This window comes from Lytechinus variegatus, chromosome 18, assembly GCF_018143015.1.
Source record: "Lytechinus variegatus isolate NC3 chromosome 18, Lvar_3.0, whole genome shotgun sequence".
Taxonomy (NCBI): domain Eukaryota; kingdom Metazoa; phylum Echinodermata; class Echinoidea; order Temnopleuroida; family Toxopneustidae; genus Lytechinus; species Lytechinus variegatus.
Window position 1 is genome coordinate 21,481,534 of NC_054757.1, and position 21,817 is coordinate 21,503,350.

Here is a 21,817-nt window from a genome sequence, read left to right on the forward strand (position 1 = left end):
AGCAACATTTATAAGAACGCAACATCAAAAGGGGATGATCGAGATTTCAAGCCCGGCGAGAAAGAAATACCGAAGGACACTGATCAAGAAAGAAATACCGAAATGTCAGGAAGAACAAGAAAGTCGAAACTATGTTAGAGGTGAATATATAATTATTGCTTTATGAGATTTCCTTATCAAATTTGTTTTTGTTTTTTAATCATTTATTTATCAATTTTGTTGTTCATATTAACAGTTGGCATTTTCGAAAAGATTAGACTATATGTATTTCACTTTTATTTAATATGAATATATTTCATTTTTTTATTTGTGGCCTGGCTAAAGTCGGGAGTGGGCGTGGCACCTACTGCATTTTGGCGCTATACGCGCAATGTACGGTATTTTCATCAGTGGTAATTCTTTCTTTACTAAGCCTATCCGCCGCCTGGTTCTGGGCTTATTACTTTGCCATATATCTGCCAATCACAATCTCCATGGAAGTATAATGACAAATTTACGATATCAATCTGACGGGTAACTGGGCCGGTAATTAGCTGCGCGGACTGTTTGCCATGCAGGCATGTTGTTTCACTTTGTTTTATAGTTAGTGTATGGTCTTTTCATAATTGTAGATCAGGCGCGGATCCAGGAGGGGGCCGAGCCGGCCCCGCCCCCCCCCCCCTATTTTTTGACAACCTGCAGAAAAAAGTGTACTCTTTAACTTGATAGAAACTATGAAAAACAGAAAGAATAGTAAGAAAGGATATCATATACCCATGCTGTGTAATTTACAGCCTCGTAACAGCCAGCCCAACCCCGAAAGGAAACAAGAAAAAGGAGAATTGGAAAATATACTTTATATCAAAATTTTCGCTCGCGCTCGCATTGCCTGTGTAATGAATCCCATTCAAGAGGAGTAAATGGCACTTATATATCCAGTTCTGAAATCAATTTTCACACAATATTTTAGCTCGCACATCAAGCTTTCATTATTTTGTTTGATTTACACAAATTGTTTATATGTATCAAAATTTTGTTTGAATTGTGAGTTACCTATCCTCTTTGGAAATTCTTACCAAAAATTGTCAAAATGCTCTTTTATCATGTCAGTATATCAAAAAATTAAGCTCGTGCTTCGCGCTCGCATTTAATAGTTTGAGACACACAGCTTGTTCTTTATTTGAATAAAAACGCACTTAGACTGTCCAGTTTTCAGGTCGGATAATATATTGAGCTCGCGCTTCACACTCTCATTATTTAATTGGTGATATTTTTATCCTCTTCATTAATCACTAAAACAGTCCTAATTGAGTCCCTTTTCACGTTGTTATAGTAAAATTTCTGCTCGCGCTTCGCGCTCGCATTGTTTAGCTGGATGCTTATCTTTTTTCATGATTATAAAATCTCCTTAGAATCTTCAGGTCTAAGGACAAGAAATATCAAAGAATTTGAGCTCGCGCTTCGCGCTCGCATTATATATTAAGACCACATGAGATACCTTATCTTGTTTATAACAAAACAACATACACTTAAAACTTTAGTCTTAAATTAGGACTACCCCCAGAAAAACCAAAAAAAAAATAATCGGATTACAGCGGTAAATCGAGAAAAAATGTTGATGAAAATATTTTTGCCCCCCCCCCCCCCCTATTGGCGAAAGCTGGATCCGCCCCTGTAGATATCCTTTTTTCAGCTTGAAAGCATATATTTTTCCCAATGTTGGTTGAACATTACCCTCATGGAGCATTTTTACCCAATATTTTGAGTATCCACACGTACACTGTACATAGGACATATAAACTGGAACATTGAGTTTCTTTATCTATCTTTCTGAATGGAGGTGCAACCTTGGTCATAAAATGTTGTACGGATGGGAAAGGACTCTAAGTGAAATTAACACAATGGTGAAAGTTTTAAATAAATCGGACAAGCAACAAGAAAGTTATGACTGCCTTTGAGATCCCTAAAACTATGTAAATACTAAGTGGGGAGGTCAGCTTCCCCACTTTTTCTCAAGTACTTGTTCCCTTGGGGCAGTAGTCCAAATATAACCAATGTAATGCAAGGTTTCATATCCTCATGAAAGAAAAATATAGGTTGAAAATGGAAAAAAATGAAGAAAAAATCTGACAATTAATCCGATAATTTAACAATTTTATGTCTTGGATTATTGGGAGAGCACTCCTTGCCTTTCATCACTATGGCATCACTATAATCATGATAATGCGGTCAATTTGTAGTCTCATAAAGCGATTGCCATTGTTTTAAAAAATAATTTCTTTCTCATAGTTTGTCTGAATTTGTCAAAACTTTCATCCATGTACATATTTCTTATTCCGATAAAAAGATTTTTTTTTATTTTGGGTTGGATTTGCATTCTGATGTTTTATTATTTTTTATTTTTAAATGGTAGTTAAAAACAAGTCATTGGTGTGAGCGCGAAGCGCGAGCTAAAATTTTGTTGATATTTCGACCTGAAAACTTTACATTATGAGCACTTCATTTAATTATGAACAGGATGGAATTTTATGCGAGTGCGAAGCTTGAGTTGAAATTTTTGATATTCCGACCTAAGAACTTGATATTTCTAAGCAATTTTTGATACCGTGAATGGATTGGTCTTAATGATATATTTTTGATTTTTTTATATTCCTACCTGAAAATCGGACATTCTAAGCACTTCATTTAACTATGAACAGGATGGATATATCTAAACAGTATATGTGAGCACGAAGCACGAGCTGACATTTTTTTATATTCCAGCCTAAGAACTGGATATTATAAGCACTTTTTGTAACCGTGAACAAATTGGTTTTTAATTAATCAATTGACGCGAGCGCGAATTGTGAGCTTAAAATTTTTGATATTTCAACCTGAAAACTATACAGTTATCATAGGTATCCAACTAAAAAATTGATGCGAGCGCTACGCGCGAAATTTTAATTGTTATAATTATATTACCTAAAAGTTGTTCTCTAACTTTTTCCTGTCCCTGGTCAGGCCAGTCCGTTCTCGCTATCGTTACAGAGAGCTCTAAAAGTCGCATTGCGTAAAAATCACAATTAAAACATAAAACATATCAATTAGACATTAAGACTTTGACATCTTCCTAAGTCAAATTAGTGTTAACCCCTGACTTTAATTATGTTTGCATTATTACGTCATGGGCCTGAGATAATCATAACAGATAACGTCTGATTTTCATGGCAAGGTAATTGATTCACAGTCGGTTAACGTATGTTTGTTTAAAATGGTAAATCCTGGGATAACTATATAACAACATACAACATGTCTCGCAGCACATTTCGATAAATAGGTAATGATAAACTGTATGTTTCCGAGTATTCATTGATTTGTTTTGTGTAACAGATTCAACATCATGTAGTTGAATCAATTATATTTTGTAAAATCTACATGAAAACATCACAATCGTCATTCCGATTTTCGTTGTCTTTAATCATGTTAATTGCATATAATGATCGAACGTCAGCACGGTTAACTGAAGGAAATTATAAATCAAATGATGCTGTCCTTCTTTGAATAAGCTTTGTTTTTAACATATTTATTTATGTTGTTAAAGCAAAACGATATGACTGAATCTGCTGGCTACCATCATGACCATGCTGTCCCGGCGTTGATCCGGATGAAAAGAGCTATACTTTTTGGACTTGGTGCTTTTTTTACAGCAATACTCGCGACTGGATTAAGAGGTAAATATTCCTACAGTAATAAAGTCTTATGATGCAGGACTGATTTCATTTTATTCATTTTTTGATATAAAAAACAATTATTGTTTTCTTTCCATACTAGTGTCGCCCTTCAAATAAAATGATCGTTAATGAATAAATTGAAAGAATTTTTTAATGATACATTTTGTGCATGGATATTATATTCCCCGCATAATGACTTTCCAGCTACTATCCGGGGAGGGGAAGGCAAAATACCAAATTGTGACCTTTGCGGATAATCATTGCATAGATTAGTGGCGAATATTGTTTTGTTCTTTTTCGAAACATACGGCTGACTATATCTTAAATGTAAGAATTTTCTGATATAGTAGATAATGGTAGTTAAAGTATCTTGGGGGAAAGTCCATAAAATATGTCATTCACGAAATTTTCTGTTTCTGATTTCTGGCTCTTATGACAGTCTGTAACTGTGTAATGCCGTCAAATGACTCGGTCAGTAAAGTGAAATAAGACTTGAGAAAAATGGGGGTCGGACGCACATAAGGTTGATAATTTTATGGAATTTCCCTTGGCGATAAATGGTTTTATTCTTCCTTTTCAGGGGAATGGTTGTTTATTTTCATCCAAGCTAAAAGACTATGGCAAGGAGACGCAACCTGGAGGGCGGGAGTTGAGGATCGAACGACTTTGACGGATGATGGCTCTGACATTTATTATTTCATGAAAGTATGTTATACATCTTACTGAAGAAAAATTAGTAACATTACTTTTTATCCCAATGATATGTTTTTGTTGTGTTCAAGTTGTTTTCATGATCTATGACGCTGAAAAGAAGGGTCTCTATTCGCAAATACTTCAATATGCAACCATAACAATTGTTATTGCTTTAAGCATAATTATTTTGTCACCAAAGGCGGCGCCGTCGGATATTTTTATGGGGAGGGGGTCAGGTTGATGGCAAGACTAAAATGAGGTATTTTTGTCAATTGAAATGAATGATAGAATAGTTAAACAAGAAACAAAACTCTCTTTTATATTATTCTTTCTTAATTTTTCTTAATCCCTTTTTCTTCCATTTTCTCCTTTCTTTTCTTCACTACTTGAAAAATCACGGGGGGTGGCAACCCTTCACAAAATATAAATTCATGAGTCTGATCATTGATGATAAGGCCCTCTTACCGATCAACATAAAATTCTATAAATTTGGAAAATATTCTCTATACTTTTTGTCAAACATATCATCATTAAATTATGTTAATTTGATTACTTGAACAGGACATACAATATTATCTTCCCTTGTCATTCGTCGGAGCATTTTTCATCTTTTATGGAGTCGGCGGTTTTCTCAAATGGTACTACTATATCCAACGTCGTGAGAGGGCGACAGACTGGAAATGCCAGCCGGATCGGTTCTTGCAGCCCGCTGATGACAAATTGGAATTTTGGTTAGGGTCTTTCAACATGGCAATCGGTGCAATTTCATCAAGGATGACTTCCTGGTGGCTGTGACCGCCACTTTGAGTTATCAGGACCTGGTGATTAAAATTGAATATGGGATGTCTGAGAGAAAGGGATATTTGCTGGTTCGGAAAAATCAAATAAAATAAGTCACTGCTTTCCTCATCGAATACTCCCCTGGTCCTCGTCAAATACATAAGATTTGTCCATTGTGATCTTATTTTAAATGATATGATTTGAGCTCAAGATAGGCCTAAGGCCAAACAGTAAAAATATCGATTTTTTTTTTTAAATGAAGTAATAGTTTCAGAAAATATATATATAAACCGAATATGGATTTAGCTGAGAGATATTCAGTTATTACATCCCGGCGGGTTATATCTTCTTATACATGTTATATATTTTTTTCGCAAAGACTCAGAAAATTCGTGCTTTCTCAAGGAACTTATTCCCACTTTGTATATATTCACCCCTCAGACATGCTGCTATCATTCCTTATGCCGTGAAACTGAAAATTCATTCAGCTTGTTACCGGAGTTTCTAATTTCTCAACAGGTATTTTAGTCACTTATGTCATGAACGGAGGCGAAACTAAACTTTATTACAGCATTAAAGACTACGGATGGGGCTACTTTTTTCTCTCCATCCCTGGTTTCTATGTGTACAACGAAGCGTCAACGTATTACACGCACCGAACGATGCACCATCCAGTCTTTTACCGTCGCTATCATAAGCTTCATCATCGCTTCAAAGCTCCAACGCCCTGGTCAGCCGCTGCCATGCATCCATATGAATTCATAATCTTCCAATTTCTCCTCGAGATACCAATTTTCCTGGTCCCATTACACGCAGGTAAATCATTTGATTGTACGCGATCATGACGTCATTAAAGTATTAGCCAATCAGAACGCGCCATAATGCGATCAAAAATTGATGCCTCGATCTAATTGGCTAGTTATTGAAAGTATCAAATTCATCATGTAACAGAAGCTATCATGTGTCCATTTTGAACAGATCATTGCTGTAGACCAGTCAACCTTTCAGGGGTTCTGTCTTTTTTTGTTTTAAACAAAATGCCCGACCCAAATCCCATATGCGCGTTTTTGACTACTATACAGCGCGTCTCAGAAAAAACGAAACCGAGATTTAGCGATGATTTACCATATCACAAATAAAATAGAGTAGACAAATGACCTACCAATGTAAAGCTTAGAATCTCCTCTTTCATCTGAAATTACTTAGATTATTTCTCATTCATGGATGAGTGAGCAAAAACAACTTGAAGAGGGGATACCAAAAAGTAATTTGGCGGGTTGTATCTGGCTTTCAAAAGGAAAACCACATTTTAAAAAAGTTCAATATCTGCTCTTTAATTTGATACCTCAATTACAGAAAATGGTCAAGAAATAGGAAAGTTCTGGTTATTTAGATAAGGCTTGAATTTCAATAATTTCATAAAATGAAGAGGTTTTACAGGCTAGCGTTCAAACTCCGTTTTGTTTACGATCAACAATGCATTAAGTCTTTTGTTAACCATGCGATAGCTTCTGTGGGAAACCGGTGAAAACACATTTATTTAATGAAATTATGAAAATTCAAGCCTTATTTCAAATAACCAGAACTTTGTTATTTCTTGACCATTTTCTGTAATTGAGGTATCAAATTAAAGAGCAGATATTGAACTTTTAAGACATGTGATTTTCTTTTTGAAACCCAGATACCCCCCGCCAAATGAGTTTTTGGTATCCTTTCTTCAAATTGTTTTTGCTCACTCATGCGTGAAGGAGAAATAATCTAATTAATACCAGATGAAAGAAGAGATTCTAAGATTTACATTGGTAGGTCACGCAGGTAAATCATTTTATTTGTGATTAAGTTATGATAAATCATCGCTACATCTCGGTGTCGTTTTTTTCTGGGACGCACTGTATACTCCTCGTTGATTTGCATTTTGATAGCTAGCTCTTGCCGCGACGTTACCTAGGATCGACCTGTGGGCCGTTTCATAAAGCTGATCGTAAGATAAGAGCGACTTTAAGAATGTCTGGTGAACCTTTCTTACGCGCTAAACCATCGCCAGTGTATATACCATTTACCACAAGAAAGTATCACCAGTCGCTCTTAACTTACGAACAGCTTTGTACCCACCAGATTAAGAATAAAGCAGACTGAACGCAATTCACTAACAGACATAATTATCAACGGATATCCTCTAGGCATAATTACGTCATAATCTATTTACAAATCATGGTCTCTCATTGACTGAAAGTTTGTTTATACCCGAGGGACCTGTTTCCACGGGCATGATCCTAAGTACAGTTAAAATGATATTATCTTGAAATATTGTTTTACTGCATTTAGAGCTTCATTGTCAGTAAATCTATAATCTAGGAATATTTCATACAATTTGGTTAAAATTAATTTTCAATGTTATGCTTGTTTCATTTTTTTCTCTCTTCATTCAGATCAACATATTGTTGGGATGGGCTTGACCTATGATATTTTTTTATTTCATTTTCTAGGTGTGTATCTCTTCTGGTTAGTTTATGGAGTATACCACGGTATTCTCTCTCATTCGGGCATTGATCTACACTCTGCGTTACCATGGCAACCGAGTGTAATGTTTCATGACGATCACCATAGGTAAATACTGTTCAAATTATATTCGAAACCCAGCAAGAGTTTTTAGAGTAGTTTTGTAACAAAATTAATTGTTATTTGCTTGAGAAAAGAACCCATTTAAAATTGAATCCTCAGAACATTGTATTTTTAAGAGGACATGGCCTTAATTTCTGTCTCCGCTCAACTATTTGATTGAAGGTGAAGGTATTATTGATTCCATTATGTAAATGAGCGGGGTTAATAAGTGTTAGTTTCTCTTTGATAATTTTAAATTGGAAGACTCGAATGAAAAGAATTCTTGCCGAATGGAGTTAGTTTAACCCAAAAAACGAATTTGATCCAGATACCTGGAATTAAATTCCATTTATGTTCAATTTTATACTGTTTTTTCCTACGATGTAAGAATGTAAGAATCTGTAAAAGTTTATCTGATTTATATTACTTTGTATTATGTTTTTAATGGAAATGGAATAAAAGAATTGAAAAGAATTGAAAACTTAATAATAGTGAGCGTATCTATACAGATCCACAGTTGCCTTTTGTCAACATTGTAATTATTCAAAAGAAAAGGCACTCAATGTAATTATCTTTCATGTAAGATATATATATGTTTATCTTTTTTTGTCTCTCATTTTAGGTATTTCCATTGTAATTTTGGAGTGAACACGATGATGTTTGACCGGCTTCATAGCACACTGAGAAAATACGATAGATTCTACTCGGAAACAACTTTTGGAGGGAAGGGCGCCCCCATCCAAGATTCGTCGACCGCCAGACTCATTGATAAAAATAAATGATAGACTTTTCTCTTGATGTTACTGCCACACCGGCAAAGCTGACTCCAGGCCGACCAAAGCCTTTACACTATTTCCAATAACATACCATCGGTCGGTTTTTTAGTCGTGCAACTGTAGTATGACCTTTTCTCTTTATGTACACGGTCACACACCACACAGGAGAACCAATATTAGACCGATCATATCCATTACGTTATTACCAATGACACATTACCATGGGTCGGTTTGGAGTCGGTTTCGTTGGTGTAACTGCAGGACGACCGTTTCTCTTTATGTACACGATCACATCAAAATTTTTGACTGGCTCTATATAAAGTGGAATTATTGTTTCCAATTTCTTGGTATTTAGCAAATTGATTATTGCTAAAATTATGATTATCTTTGTAACTTGCCTTATGATCAAAATTATATTTTTGTGCAAATTTGATTAGCTTGCTGTGAATACACCATAACATGTCTTTCCATTTCAACTTAATTTGAATACCCTACTCCAAAACCAAGGCAACCCTTAAAGACTGCATTTTGCCATTCAGCTTCGCAGCTCCGAAATTATGGAACCAACTTTTGGCACAATCTGTTCCTGCTTTCAAAACATTGAAGAAGACACATTTGTTTACGGAAGCGTATAAAGTGGATCATCCTTTTTTTTGTTCGTAAGAAGTATCAGCAATTGGAGTAATCAAAGCGCAGTAGAGTATATCTATACAGTGGCTGCGCTTTCAAAATTTATCATATTAAAAAAAAAATTGTTATAAAAAATGAATTATATGCTTACTAATGAAGAAAACATACAGTGAGGGTGAGAGAAAATTAATTTCATTTTTTTTTAAATTTACACTCAGATTGAAAATCGATGTATAAGATTGTGGTGGGAGACCGTAATCCCAAATTAGATTAAAAATAAGATTGAGTTCTTAATTTTGTGGATTGAGATTTTTTTCCTCTAAGTTTGGATCGGTCCCTCATTGCAATCTTGAAGTAAGTAAGTAGAGTGCCCGAACGTTGTTGTAGAAAACTTTTAATTTTGAAAACGATTGGAATCCCATTTAACTTTCATTTATTTTTATCCACTCTTTTTTCTTTCTTATTTTGTAATTCTCATACCCCTTTCCACTTTCTCTATGTGACCGCTTTCCCTACCACATTTTACCCTTCTCGATGACTTGAATTTGATAAGAAAAAAGGTGGTAATCCAGGCTGAAAATTATTTGATTTGAACGGATAAAGAAAAATCAGACAAACTAATTACTGAAAATTTGATCAAAATCGGACAAGGAATAACAAGGTTATGACATTTCAAAAATTTGCATTATTTCAGTGAAACAGTTCTGTGCATGTCTCCATATAATATTCGATGAGCAAACTGATGATGGCATGACCCCCATTTGTTCGTGCTGTATTTCTTATATTTTTATTCAAATATTTCCCCAAAGAACTAAAAAAAAGATATTAATTGCTGCAACTTATTTTATCATAAGAGAGACACATCATTCACACTTGTATGGAAAAATGTAAAAATTATGATTCATATAACATAAGAAAAAATCGTACAAAGTGGGGGTGTGACATCATTAGCCCACCTAATAATTATTCATGACGACGTGCATTAAATGTTTTCACATTTAAATCAATGATTACTTAACTTTAAATTTTCAGCAATTTGCTCGGTGAATTTTAGTCTATTTAGATAATTATAAATATTTTCAGCCCGGAGTGCCCCTTTAGGTAATTTTCAGTTTTTGTATGTTACTTTACATTTTGATTTCTAATTGCATTGCCAATTGTTTTTTTATGACATGGACTAGCTTTAATGGTCCTTTGATTGGTGTATTATATTAATCTTGAAGGCCTACTCCCCTTTTCTATTAGAGCGGAGGACTTTGGAAACTACTCAAGACGGGTAAACGCATTGTTATATCGCAAACATTCCATAATTTAATGGTCAATACTTTCAGTAGTTTTACTCCAACCTCAAGGAAGTTTTTTAATGCAAAATAAAACAATAAAATTGTGTATATGCTTATAAAAACATACCTTTATTCTAAACGATTTTATGCATGGATTTACCTTAAGTCATTTCCCTTTTCTGATTGCCTGAGGTGCAAGAGTGTTGAAAAGAAATTTGAAAGGGGAGAGGGAATGCGTAATATTTACTGTACCTCACACCAAGATTAATGTGTTGAAAAAAGTGAAAGAGATGGAGAGAGAAACAGAGAGAGAGAGAGGAATGGGGATGAGGTTAAATCCATGTTATCATCAGAATATTTGAAATAAATTTTCTGTATCAACATAATCATGCATCACCATTAACTCCACCATCACCATCATCATCTCAATGATCTTCATCTTCACCATCATCATCTTCACCCCATCTTCACCATTGTCACCATCATCATCCTTATTGTCTCCATCCTCATAAACTGATATTACCATTCTGCTCTATAAAGGTATTAGTGATTTTGATGAGTTTTAAATCTGGGGTTGTCACTTTTCTTTTATACAATCTGCTTACTATGACAATCCTCCTGCAAATAGTGTTTGTTATAAGTTGGTAGTATCGATCATATTTGTAAAGAATTATATTCTTTTTTTAAATCTCTATGATTCATGCTGAAAACAGTTTTTAATATGAAGATGATGATGATGCACAGCACTTGTATAGCGCCATATATCTGTCAAAGAGCCTATTTAAAGGCGCATTTTTGGAGGAGCCAGCCAATCTGGGTCGCCTAGAACTGTAGAAGGGCGCGCACAGAACTGTGACCCGCAGGTCTTTCCTCCCGATATGTTGGGGGGGGATGCAGGTGGACCACTACACCGGGGTTTCCCCCTACTACTCTTATTCGAATAGTGCAGTGGGTTATCGTGCAAAGGTGGCGACTCTCCTCTACACGGGGCCTCCATTTAACGTCCTATCCGAGGGACGGAGTGTTTTCCACTGTTACATAGCCTGCATCTATGGAACAGGGGAGAGACGTTTACACACAATGCACTGGCTTCGGTCATCCGCCCGGGGTGGACTCGAATCCACAATATTTGGTTCGACGGGCAGACACTTTACCGACTGAGCCAACTTCCAAACTTCCAATAATATATTATATTTTTTATGTTATGGAAAATATATACATATAATTGTATAATATATATATATATATGTATAATGTATGTTAAGAGAGAGAGAGAGACAGCAACTTTCAGATGTCAGAGAAGGACTGGCGTTGAATGCGAATGTGGCATGATCAACATGAGTTCTCCAAAAATGAAAAGTTATATCATTAGTAGTAGAATATTTCAACTGTGAAAAGTTGACGTCTGTCTGTTCGAATTGCTGATTACTGTCCCTTTTTTATACAAAATTATATTATTTTGTTTAGGCACAGTGAGCACAATGTCGCCTCAACAATATCATAGATTTCCATGCTGTTTTATGGGCAAGCGGAAAGCAGTAAGAATCAAATTAGTATCTCGCATTTATTTTCCCATTCTCGAGAATCTTGTTTTTATTAGATAATGGGCACGCCCTGACCAATTTTACGCTCAGATGATATAATTGGGAATAATGCGTGTCGCGTAGAAATTTTAATTATTACTCCGGTAAGCGGAATGAAAAAGGGAAAGGGAACAGAACGCCATTACGAGCCATTCATCCGGGGTTTATATCTACTCATCGACTCGTACAAGAAATGATAATTGAATTTACCCTCAAATCTACGTCGGGAATAAAAGCATTATTATCGGATGGGTTGTTGCATTTTGTCCGCCGTTTTGGAGAAAAGATTTTCGTTTCAATGTGGGGGAAGGAAATGCTTAGGCAGTGCGTGCACTGTACGAACAGATTCCATTATCAACGCGTAATGGTTCGAGAACCCCCAAATCAAATCACTGCATTGTTCATAATTGACGTTTTAAGTGCTGACAATAGAGGAAGAAAGATTGTGGTGACTTGCAATTAGCAATTATTATACGTACATTGCTTCTAACCGGCTAATGAGTTTAAGTGTACGTTTGTTTGATAATGCCACTATGAAGAGCCGAACCAAAGTCATAATAAATCGAGGCTGATCCTAGTTTAGCGTTTTTCCACTGAACAAGAAATTACATTTTTATTCGGTAATTGCGACCTACTTTAGTATAGGCTTACACACTCTATGAATATCATTATCCGCTGTAAGACTACATAACATATGCAATTCATGTTTTATTTCAATAATTTACATTTTCTCGAGGAGAGTGGGTTGGATTGGGACATAAAATCGTAATGCCAAACACGAATAATTTTCTATGTAGTTCGTTATCCAAAAATTAAACAACCTGTGTACAATTATATACAACCTGTTCTATTACATTATGTTATTCTTTACGAGTTTGCACAAAGGTTAACACATGTTTGGGTGGTTTTCATTCAAACTGCAATGTTCAGTTTAACAGTTTATTTTTTCCAAACAATAAATGCTAGAAATTGATGAGTGCTGAAAAGCTTTGTTCAGACTTTTAACAATAATTATATCTAAACAGTTTATAGTTATCAGGCTTACAATAAAAAAGAAATACTGTAGGATTAACAAGGGCCACGGAACGGTTTTAAAAGTGTGGGGGGCGGTTGACAGATGATGCGAAAAATCCACTATGAACACGAGCAGGAATTGCGCTCGTTTTACTCTCAATAAAACGAGAGCCACTTCTCCCGAAAAAGTGTCTCATTTTGAACTATTTTTAACGGATTTTCATCTCAAAATTTTCGAGAGAAAAGTTAGTTTTTATGATCCTCTCGAAGGCCACACCTAGAATTTAATGGCCGTTTGGCCCTGAATGGCCCAAGCAAATCACTTCGCTGATGGGATTTACGATCCTACAGGGAGTATCCGTTCCCTCTCGATCGTGGCCACTAGTGCGCTTAATCTCAGTCCCAGGCTTTCATGAAATTAAAAAAAAAAGTGCAGGCTTATGCAGTGAACTGTACATAAAAACCGATATAAAAAAATTATTAGAATAAGTTTGAAATTGAAAAGAGCTTTTGATAGACGGTGTTCTGCAGCATCCTTTGGCAGTATCACGTTTGTGTTGTTTTATACTTCTACGGATCTGAAAGGCCCAGAATTTTGTGGCACTGTCGAACACGAAAGAAAATTGTGCTGTTAGATAGTGGCTGTTCTCATATCTGAAATTTACTAGGAAAACTCTTCATCATAATTGTCTTCGAATAGTATCATATCACAGCATGACTTCAATAATATTTCATGAATTTGTAAATGTTATTATATTTTTATCACATTTTAAATCAATTACTGTTCTGTGCTATTTTCCACAGATCCCTGTAGAAAGCGTAATGGCAAATAAGGGTTAAAAGTTACAGTTGATTTTTCTTCAGTTCTTGTAAATTGAAAAAGTAGATGCAAAAAAAAATACAAAGTATACCCAAGTATATTTTTGCTTTGTAAAGTACATACTGCATGCATTCATCGCATCTGTGGCTGAACAATCATTATTCGCAGCGAATAAAAAAATAAAGGAAACATTAGCTCAGACAACACCCTAAAGAATTATTACTCCCAGTTTTCACCTATTCGTTTTATTTTCAATTTTAAACAAAGTCAACAAAGTTAATGAGCGTACAGATGCAAATCATCGTGTTATAGCAAAGCAAACTCAATACAATAATCTCATATCGACATTTTCATAAGATAAACTATAAACAATTCTGAAATTAGGCATATATGACATATTGAATGAATGCGTTTAAAATGAGATCAACAGCAAAGGAGCGAGAGGCTTATAACACTCAAAATGAACGCAAATATAAAACGGACGAAATTTTTTAGCAGATGGCCATGGATAAATGGGGTGGGGCTTCAATAAAAGAGAGAAAATGATACAACAGAAGAAGGAAACAACAATAATGGAGGCATCTAATCAAGGGGGCACGATCAAGCTACAAGCTAGTTCTATTGACAGGAAGCATTTGGGGCGTAGTGAGTATAAACGGGTCCTACGTAAATGTTGTAAGAGTTCTTTGCAGGCAGGCGACACTTTTTCTCAAAATAAATTGTTAAAGGGATGATCCAGACTGGAGATATTTATATCTTGAAAAATAAAGTAAAATTCACAAAGCAAAATGCTGAAAATTTCATCAAAATCGGATAACAATAACGAAGTTATTGAATTTTAAAGATTTGCATTATTCCAGTGAAACAGTTCTAGGCATGTCTTTATAACATTCGGTAAGCTGATGATGTCATATCCCCACTTCTTCTTTTGAATTTTATTATATGAAATTAGGTTTATTCAAAAATTTTCTAACATGAACTAAAACAATTGGATGGACAACCGATTAAATTCATTACATGTAGTTATTTATTGCCGCAACTTATTTTATCATAAATGAGAGACATGCATCATTTACACATGCATGGAAAAATGAAACACTTATGATCTCATGTAATAACACAAGGAAAAGGGAAAGTGGGGATGTGACATCATCGGCCACCCCATGACGATGTGCATATAACTGTTTTCACAAAATATTGATAAACTTCAAAATTCAATAACTTCGTTATTTGTTATCCGATTTTGATGAAATATTCAGCATATTGCACTGAAAATTTCACTTTATTTAGTTAGATATAAATATTTTCAGCCCGGACCATTCCTTGAAGTAGGGTAATTCTTGGTGGTTATACCCGAGTATATATGGCAAGATTCGATCGATAAAGGATGTTTGAATAAAAGAGACTGTCTAGGGAATGTCTAAAATTAAACATACTTATAATCTGCAGAGGTTTCTTTTTGTAAAATCATGGTTCTATAGGATCCATGGTAAAAATTAATAATTCAACATTATGTTGCACTAATATTACGAATATTACGCGATGAGATTTGAGTAGAACTGACGATGAATATAGGTCAAATCCCAGGGTCAAATAATTTGTATGTGGGGGCGGGGTCCATTTGAGTGTGTGATTTGTGTGAGTGTGTTTATTACATATACACCAACATTTGTAAGTATGGAGGGACTATATCCCCCCCCCCTGAATATGGACAGGGGAATCCAGCGTTGATCATAAAATGTCGTGGTAGAAAGGGCAAAATAAATAAAACAGAATGGTGTAAAGGAGTTAGAGAAGCACTTTGTCCGCTATTCAACTTTCCCCTTTCAACTTGTCTGATTTTTCTTTTTCTTAAAGTCAAAACCGTTTGTATTTGGGTTGGATTCCCCTGAAATACTAGTAGGGTCCGTGATTAGCGACATCATCGGGCGCGTGCGACCTTCAACATGCCCACTTTAGATCAGATTCTACAAAAAAAAACCAGGTAAAGATAAATCTCATCACGTGTAAGCCCTTTACGACATAGTCTGCTGTGCAAACCCTTACTCGAGTAAAGGGTCTGACTTGCAGCCTATATGCCTTGTGTGAAACAGAAAGTTTTGTATTTGCTAGTCTTTGCGTGGAGACACACCTGTTGATCAAAGTTTCAATCGGGGTCTGTGCCTGCAAACTATTTAGGTCATTGTGTGCAGGGGCGTAACAGGCGTCGTTGGTGGAGGGGGGCCCGGGGGGCAAAAATTTACCAGTCATATCATGGTATGAACGGGCAGTGGTTTAAAGGGGAAGTTCACCCTGACAAAAAGTTTGTAAAAATAGCAGAAAAAATGATAAAAAATATTGCCGAAGGTTTGAGAAAAAATCATCAAATAATTAAAAAGTTATTAGAATTTCAATTATTTGATTTGTGACGACATATGCGAGCAGCATTCCTACATAGCGAATGGTAAAAAATCAATGAAATGCCATTTTCTCAGAAAATTGAAAATGGTTTTCACTGTAACTTTTGTATATCAATAGACAAATCATTTCACACCCGATCATGAAAAGAAAACAAAATTAAGTCATCATGAACCATACAAAATTTGAAATTCATACATTTTATATTATATAACACATGGGGCAGCTGCTCGTTTATGACGTCACAAATCCAAAATTGTGAAATCTAATAACTTTCTTATACTCTTTAACGGATTTTCCTCAAACCTTCACCAATATTTTTTACTATTTTTACAACAAAGTTTTCTTCAGGGTGAACTTCCCCTTTAATGAGGCAAAATTTTTGAGGGGGTCAGATATGGCGTATCGGAAAGAAATTATCTTTAAAAAAAAGTTGCGATGGAGCAAAGCGAGCAAACAAAAAAGATCAAATTTTGTGATGGATTTTGACATAATATTCAGAAAATAAAATATCATACTTCACCCTTATCTCTTTCCTTTTTTGGTCTTGGCACTCGCATAAGATGGCTATGGTTAGATATACAGTAGGCCTATATATTCTTAATGGATTCCTAAACTGTATTCCTAAAATGTCTCTGTTTGGGGTCATACACGAAAATGTCAGGTCGCGCTTCGCGCTTGCATTATTTGTTTAGCTAAACAGGTACGTATCGTGATTACAAAAATTGCTGTAATGTCCCTTTTTAGGTCTGAATATCAAAACTTGAGATTGCGCATCACGCTCGCATTATTTGATGAGTGAGATACATATCCGTTCAATGGCACTGTCCCTAATAGGTCAGTCAAAGTAAATACCTGGAATTTTTGCCGGTCCCCCCCCCTTCAATGCCGCAACCCAAGGTATGCCAGTAAAGGAATATAACAATTTATGTGTAGCGTCTCCGGGAGAACTACTCTGTTACAATCATCCACTTCTCCAATATTTTATGTCTTTTTACACCATTATGTACATGTCCCTAGTTCCTGCTTTGTTATTTGTAGTTAATTTGCAAGTTTTCTTTTAAAGGCATACCACCCGCGCACATACACCCATACGCACACCCAAACATAAAATATGATAACTGATCCACTTACCGTGCCGGATAAGTTTTCCTTTGGCAGGGCATTGCACTGTTTTTGCCTCTTTTGGCGGAACGTGGTTGGTATTATTCTCCATATTTCATTAGCTTCAGTACTTAGTAGTCACTGAATGCTGGACTGACCATATTTGCAGGGCAGTGGCTGCTGGCAGAGTGACCGATCGAAAGGGTGTGGATGGGCGTGGCACAATTTTTAATGTACGTGGTTGGAACATGGTCGGAATCACGAAAGCAATCTTGATATTTCTTTGGTTCAGTTCTGCTTTTGAATAACGGTGTACTGAGGGGAAAGTGTCCTTGACTTTTTAAGGCCAAGCCGATAACTATTTAGTCCAAGTGCTTTATGGAGTAATTGGCTTGAAGCGGAAATGGAAGCCAATCTCCACTTACCGACTTTATGCGTCGTGTAGAGAAATCCGACAGACAATTCTTCAATGTGTCCAATTATTATTGCACGATCCCAGTATTTGTATTTATACGTGTATAAAATATACACAAGATCACACAGATTACCAAAAAATAACTTGAGTAGCACAAGCGGTATTTGGGATTTTTCTCTGAGTGAAATGACGGAGAAAAAGGGTAGTACGATATAACTGGTATGTGAGATGAAGTGGATGAAGTTTGCTCCAAGTGAGATGATGGAAGTCCACATAATATAAAGCCTGGGGTATAAAGTAATTTGACGACGTTCTCAAAACACGTGTTTACGAAAGTAGGAAACCTTGAGAAGTGTGCCAGAAAAGAAAGTACATGTACATGGAATACTTTTCATCCCAAATGAGATGGAGAATGTAAACAAAGAGAGAGAGAGAGAGAGAGGGGTACCAATTCAGAGAATTTATGAGTCACAGGGAGTGTGCGGTGTTTGAGAGTCACCACTTGTGGGCATGTTTATTGCTAAGGAGTGGAGGTAACCTGTATCCAAGGGTGATGCCCTCTCGAAGATGATGGGCAAATTTGAGAAATGGAAAGCGATAAGATTTTGAAAATACTACAGGCTTTTTAACCAACTGGTTAATATGGTGAGTGGATACATTGGCAATTAGACCATGTGGATAGTGGAAAGGCTGGTGGTAAATCATAATTATGATAGACGAGTTGGCAATTGGCTTGAGACTATAATTGAAAATAAAGAGCTATAATCTTCAATGCCAAAACTTTTATTCATCCGAGGAAAGCAAATGAAAAACTATGGTTTGTTATTATAAGAACATGCGAAAAAACAGTGGGACATACTTATTTTTGCCTGTAATATACCTATATGTTCACACCTTTGTCAGCTCGTTCTACAAACGTCGCGGTCTCACGAGATCGCGCGGCCTCCTGATAGAAGCAACATCATAACATGTAGAATGATTTGATTCTATTTTCTACAATACTCGATCGTGTTGACTTATGTATACAAGGCAGTGATTATTGGGGTGCATTCATTTGCAGCCTGTATACGTGCTGAGTATCCAATTAAGTAACTTAATGATGTTGCAGATGTATTCGGATGTTCATAAAGTGCTCCAAATGCAATTAAGGTTTCACTTCAAAATGTTTCTACCTGGTCACCACATTCCCTCGTAATAAAAGGGTGTCATTGACATTAAAACCCAATATCTTGCTTTATTCTGTATAATACATTTTTTTGCATTTAAGGGCTCTAAAATATGAGAATATCGCTCTTAAAAAAAATCCTGAACGTACCAGTCCCATGAATCCCAGCCCCCCCCCCTATCGTTAAATGCCCTATCACCCATTAGGGTGTTCTCAAGCATTTTGAAAGTTTGATTTTTTTTCGTCTGTCGGTCGCTACGCTCCCTCGCATATTACAAATATTTTAATGGAGGGGGTGTACAGCTTCTTGGTCAGTATAAGGCTAGCAGCAATAGGTCATTTTCAGTGTAATGAGTAAACCAACGTCAAAATTTTCCCAACTAAGCGCCCCCCCTCACCAAATAAAAAAAAACACTTTCGTCTAGAATCGCGCCTGTTCATATTGTGTCTTATGGCTATGGAGAGGCATCAATTAGCACTTGAACGTCTTTCAATAAATGGAAATAAAATTATCCAAATGATGAAATGAGTGATTGATTTGTTTATTCTTATTAAGAAACATGTTCAAACAATAAACCTTTTATGACTCGGTAATGACATGGTAAATAATTGTTAGTCACAGCATAGAGCTATTGTCAAATCTGTAAAGATTGAAATATTGTAGATTTCAAACAATAAAACACAATAGAAGTGGTGAGTGAGGGTGAGGGACATCATCGATTTTGTCATTTGCATGTGACTAAATTGTGCATAGGCCCTATAACTATATTTTGTGAAAAATAAACGAAACTTTAAAATGTCCCCACTTTCTCATTCTACATCCGATTTTGATGTAATTGTCAGCATTATTCTTGTCTGATTTTTCTTTGATTCAAATTACACTATTTTTTAGGTGGACTAGACCTTTAAGTTGTTCCCAATGTATTGCTCTATGGTCACATCATGGACCTATTACGTGGTAGGGTCCATGATGTAGGTAAACTATTCTCGACCTTAACCCTTAGCCTTTTTATGGGTACTTCAGAGGGAAAACAAAGGTGCCACTAGTCTGCTATGCAGACTCTGAATGGCTCGTGAGGTGGGATCTGCTACTGGTTTGCTTCGCAAACAGAAGCAAACCAGCCTGAAAGGGCGAGCGAAGCGAGCCATTTCATCCATCTTCTGCAGCCTCATCCATCTTCTGCAGCCTCAGTAGACCTAGTCTGCTGTGCAGACTCGTTGAATCAGCTGAGGTGCAGATGTGGGTCTGCATGTAGACTAAGGTGCCACCGTCTCGAAAGATGGGTGTGTTTGGACCGATCACCATGTATAGTAAAAGTTGTGAACATGATCATGATTTCAAATGAACAGTGAAACGCGAATAAGACCGGGGAATAAGAACCTTGTCTATTTGTTGCTCTGGGATATGAAGCTTCAAATGCCATGGCAGCTAATAATGAACACGGTCCCTTTGCACATGATAGAACAAACGTTTAATACACAGTCCTCTATATGGCTTTGTGTTTTTTTCTTTCTGTCCAAAGAATAAAACCTATATTCCAGACGTTCTTCTCTCTCTCCATATAAATTTTGGTTTCCATTAGTTCCCACACCTTTTTTCTACTCAGTTTTCCCCTATCTTGCCAGAAATTGTAAAGTATACACGATGTAAGGGTATGAAAAGTATTTTTTTCATTGCACATAAATACACAAAATTTCGGCTCTTCTGTTCGGAGCGGATTAACACTTCCGTCACTCCCCGAGTTCCAAAATACTATTTTTTCCGCTTTTCAGCAAGCAATTTTTGAGCAAAGTATCTGCTCACAGGGGCGGAGGCATTTAATTCGTGTCATGCTACATGAAAATGTATATGTGATGAAACTTTTTATATCGCTGCACATCCATCTCCTGTCTGTTTTGAATAGTGTTTTAATCATAGTTACAGAGGTTTCCATGCCTCGCCTGCATGGAAAAGTAAAAGTCCAGCATCTAGCTTGCATCATGCCGTTCATTATTATGTTGAGCTCTTTTTTTTTCTTCGTAATCGAGTTATAAATTTATAAAAATATCAAAACTATAGAGCAGGTTAGAGTTTCAGAGAAAGTTCTAAAATTCAGAGCTTCAACGCCATTCGCGGGAAGGAGTATTTGCTCCCATTGCACATTTTACAGACAGATCAAGTGAAGATTATCTACATGAATTACAGAGATAACTGGATATTATGCAATTTGCATGACATCCATTAAAAGTTAATTTGCATATTTGAAACGGATTAAAATAGGAAACAATCAAAGTCGTGTAATTCCCTATCAGAACAACACATCACCGTGACACACTTCCAAACGTATAGGGTTTCTCAAATGTAAGATCTCGATAAATTCAGAGATTCAGTGATATACAGATCATGCAGATGGAGTTATTTTAATTATTGAACCGAAAGCCTTTTAAATGAATTCACATTTGTGAAAGGTGGGCCTGAATAGCAAACAGTTGTCAAACATTGTTGGTGGTTGGCAAGATATGATATATAGAATGTTTCCCACAATCCAAAAATGTTTGGCAACAGCTGTCCACACAACAATAACTGGTTAAAACTTTTTTTTTCAATTTTGTGTAGTTTTAAACCAATAATGTGTGCTTTGGGTGAACGACTGTGTTCATTTTTTCTTTAATCCGTTTCAAATACGCAAATTAACTTTTAATGGATGTTATGCAAATTGTATACTATCCAGTTTATATCTCAGTGATTCATATAAATAATATTCACTTGATCTGTCTGTAAAATGTGCAAAGGGAGCAAATACTCCTTCCCGCGAATGGCGTTGAAGCTCTGAATTTTAGAACTTTTTCTGAAACTTTAACCTGCTCTAGTTTTGATATTCTTTATA

At 35.9% G+C, this 21,817-nt stretch overlaps 1 protein-coding gene across 2 annotated transcripts; it reads left to right on the forward strand.

Moving 5' to 3' along the window:
• The first annotated feature begins 3 nt into the window (after positions 1–3).
• On the forward strand, positions 4–9,437 carry LOC121431747 (methylsterol monooxygenase 2-2-like). 2 transcript variants are annotated; one of them, XM_041629439.1, is made up of 7 exons: positions 4–140; positions 3,560–3,689; positions 4,270–4,394; positions 4,944–5,151; positions 5,679–5,978; positions 7,649–7,769; positions 8,386–9,437. In XM_041629439.1, the coding sequence occupies exons 1-7, from the start codon at positions 132–134 to the stop codon at positions 8,543–8,545; spliced, it is 1,053 nt and encodes a 350-aa protein (XP_041485373.1). In that variant the 5' UTR covers positions 4–131; the 3' UTR covers positions 8,546–9,437. The 2 variants fall into 2 exon arrangements, with proteins under 2 accessions (XP_041485373.1, XP_041485374.1); XM_041629440.1 differs by lacking the exon at positions 4–140 and adding an exon at positions 2,960–3,295.
• The last annotated feature ends 12,380 nt before the right edge of the window (positions 9,438–21,817 follow it).

Excerpts from the sequence above, each read along its gene's own strand:
- LOC121431747 (XM_041629439.1), top strand. Across the intron at positions 3,690-4,269 it reads ACTCGCGACTGGATTAAGAG|GGGAATGGTTGTTTATTTTC; the intron begins GTAAATATTCCT and ends CTTCCTTTTCAG. Across the intron at positions 7,770-8,385 it reads TTTCATGACGATCACCATAG|GTATTTCCATTGTAATTTTG; the intron begins GTAAATACTGTT and ends CTCTCATTTTAG.